Consider the following 917-nt stretch of genomic DNA (forward strand, 5'->3'; position numbering starts at 1 on the left):
AAAAATGATTGTGCATATAACTGTCGTTAGTCATACACTCCAGTCGGACATGACCTTAACATATGCAATGGACACTTGAATAGGCAAAGGTATTGAGTAATTAAAAATTATGAATGATTAATCGTCCTCACCCATAACTTTCGGAAAGTTGTCTTCAAAAGTGGCAATTACAACAAATAAGCAGCTATGGATAAGAGGTATGCTTCGAGAATCACACATTCACTATTATTATTCGAAGTTCTCATGCTCACAATATCATATATCGTAAATTATCCAACAATCATTTTTTGGAGTGAAATAAAAATATTGCAACTTTTTTTGAAGTTGTTGTTGCATTCATAATTTTTCCCATATTTTCTATGATAATGAATTGCATTTCTAAATTAAGCAAGAAATCAATTGACGGCATTATGAAAATTTTATAAATCATAATATAAATCATAAATCATATATGAAAATTTTATAAATCATAAAAAATCATAATTTTATAAATCTTTCGCTTTCTTCTGAATGAAATATTTTGGAATTAACAGGATTACACAATGATTATTCAGAAATACGTCGAATTCATTGCAAATCAAAACTTGAATACGATTAACGCCCACGTAGGATGCGGATGGTGTAATTAACCAAACAGTATATGGCTTTTATTAGTTTGACCACTCAGCACGCGTCAACTCCTTCCAAAAAACCTTGTGCAAGGTTCTCCATGCAGTCATCAAGTGTAACGTTCATGACATAAATGTCAAAACGAAACACTTCTTCCCGCTCAGGAGATGACGCCATGCCACATCATCGCGGCTGCGCTCCGTCGCATTTTCGCTGATAGCGAAGAAATACACACTACAGAAATGATTCTGTGAAGTATGATCTCAGCACTACTATCTCCAGCTCTGGTTCTCATTAATTGCCATTGC

At 33.8% G+C, this 917-nt stretch overlaps 1 protein-coding gene across 1 annotated transcript; it reads right to left on the reverse strand.

The window, feature by feature from the left end:
* Window positions 1–477: 477 nt before the first annotated feature.
* On the reverse strand, window positions 478–786 carry LOAG_12626 (hypothetical protein; the record flags this gene model as incomplete). Its single annotated transcript, XM_003148138.1, has 2 exons — window positions 478–506; window positions 693–786. The coding sequence occupies 2 exons, from the start codon at window positions 784–786 to the stop codon at window positions 478–480; spliced, it is 123 nt and encodes a 40-aa protein (XP_003148186.1).
* Between the last annotated feature and the right edge of the window lie 131 nt (window positions 787–917).

Source organism: Loa loa, assembly GCF_000183805.2.
Source record: "Loa loa unplaced genomic scaffold supercont3.888, whole genome shotgun sequence".
Taxonomy (NCBI): domain Eukaryota; kingdom Metazoa; phylum Nematoda; class Chromadorea; order Rhabditida; family Onchocercidae; genus Loa; species Loa loa.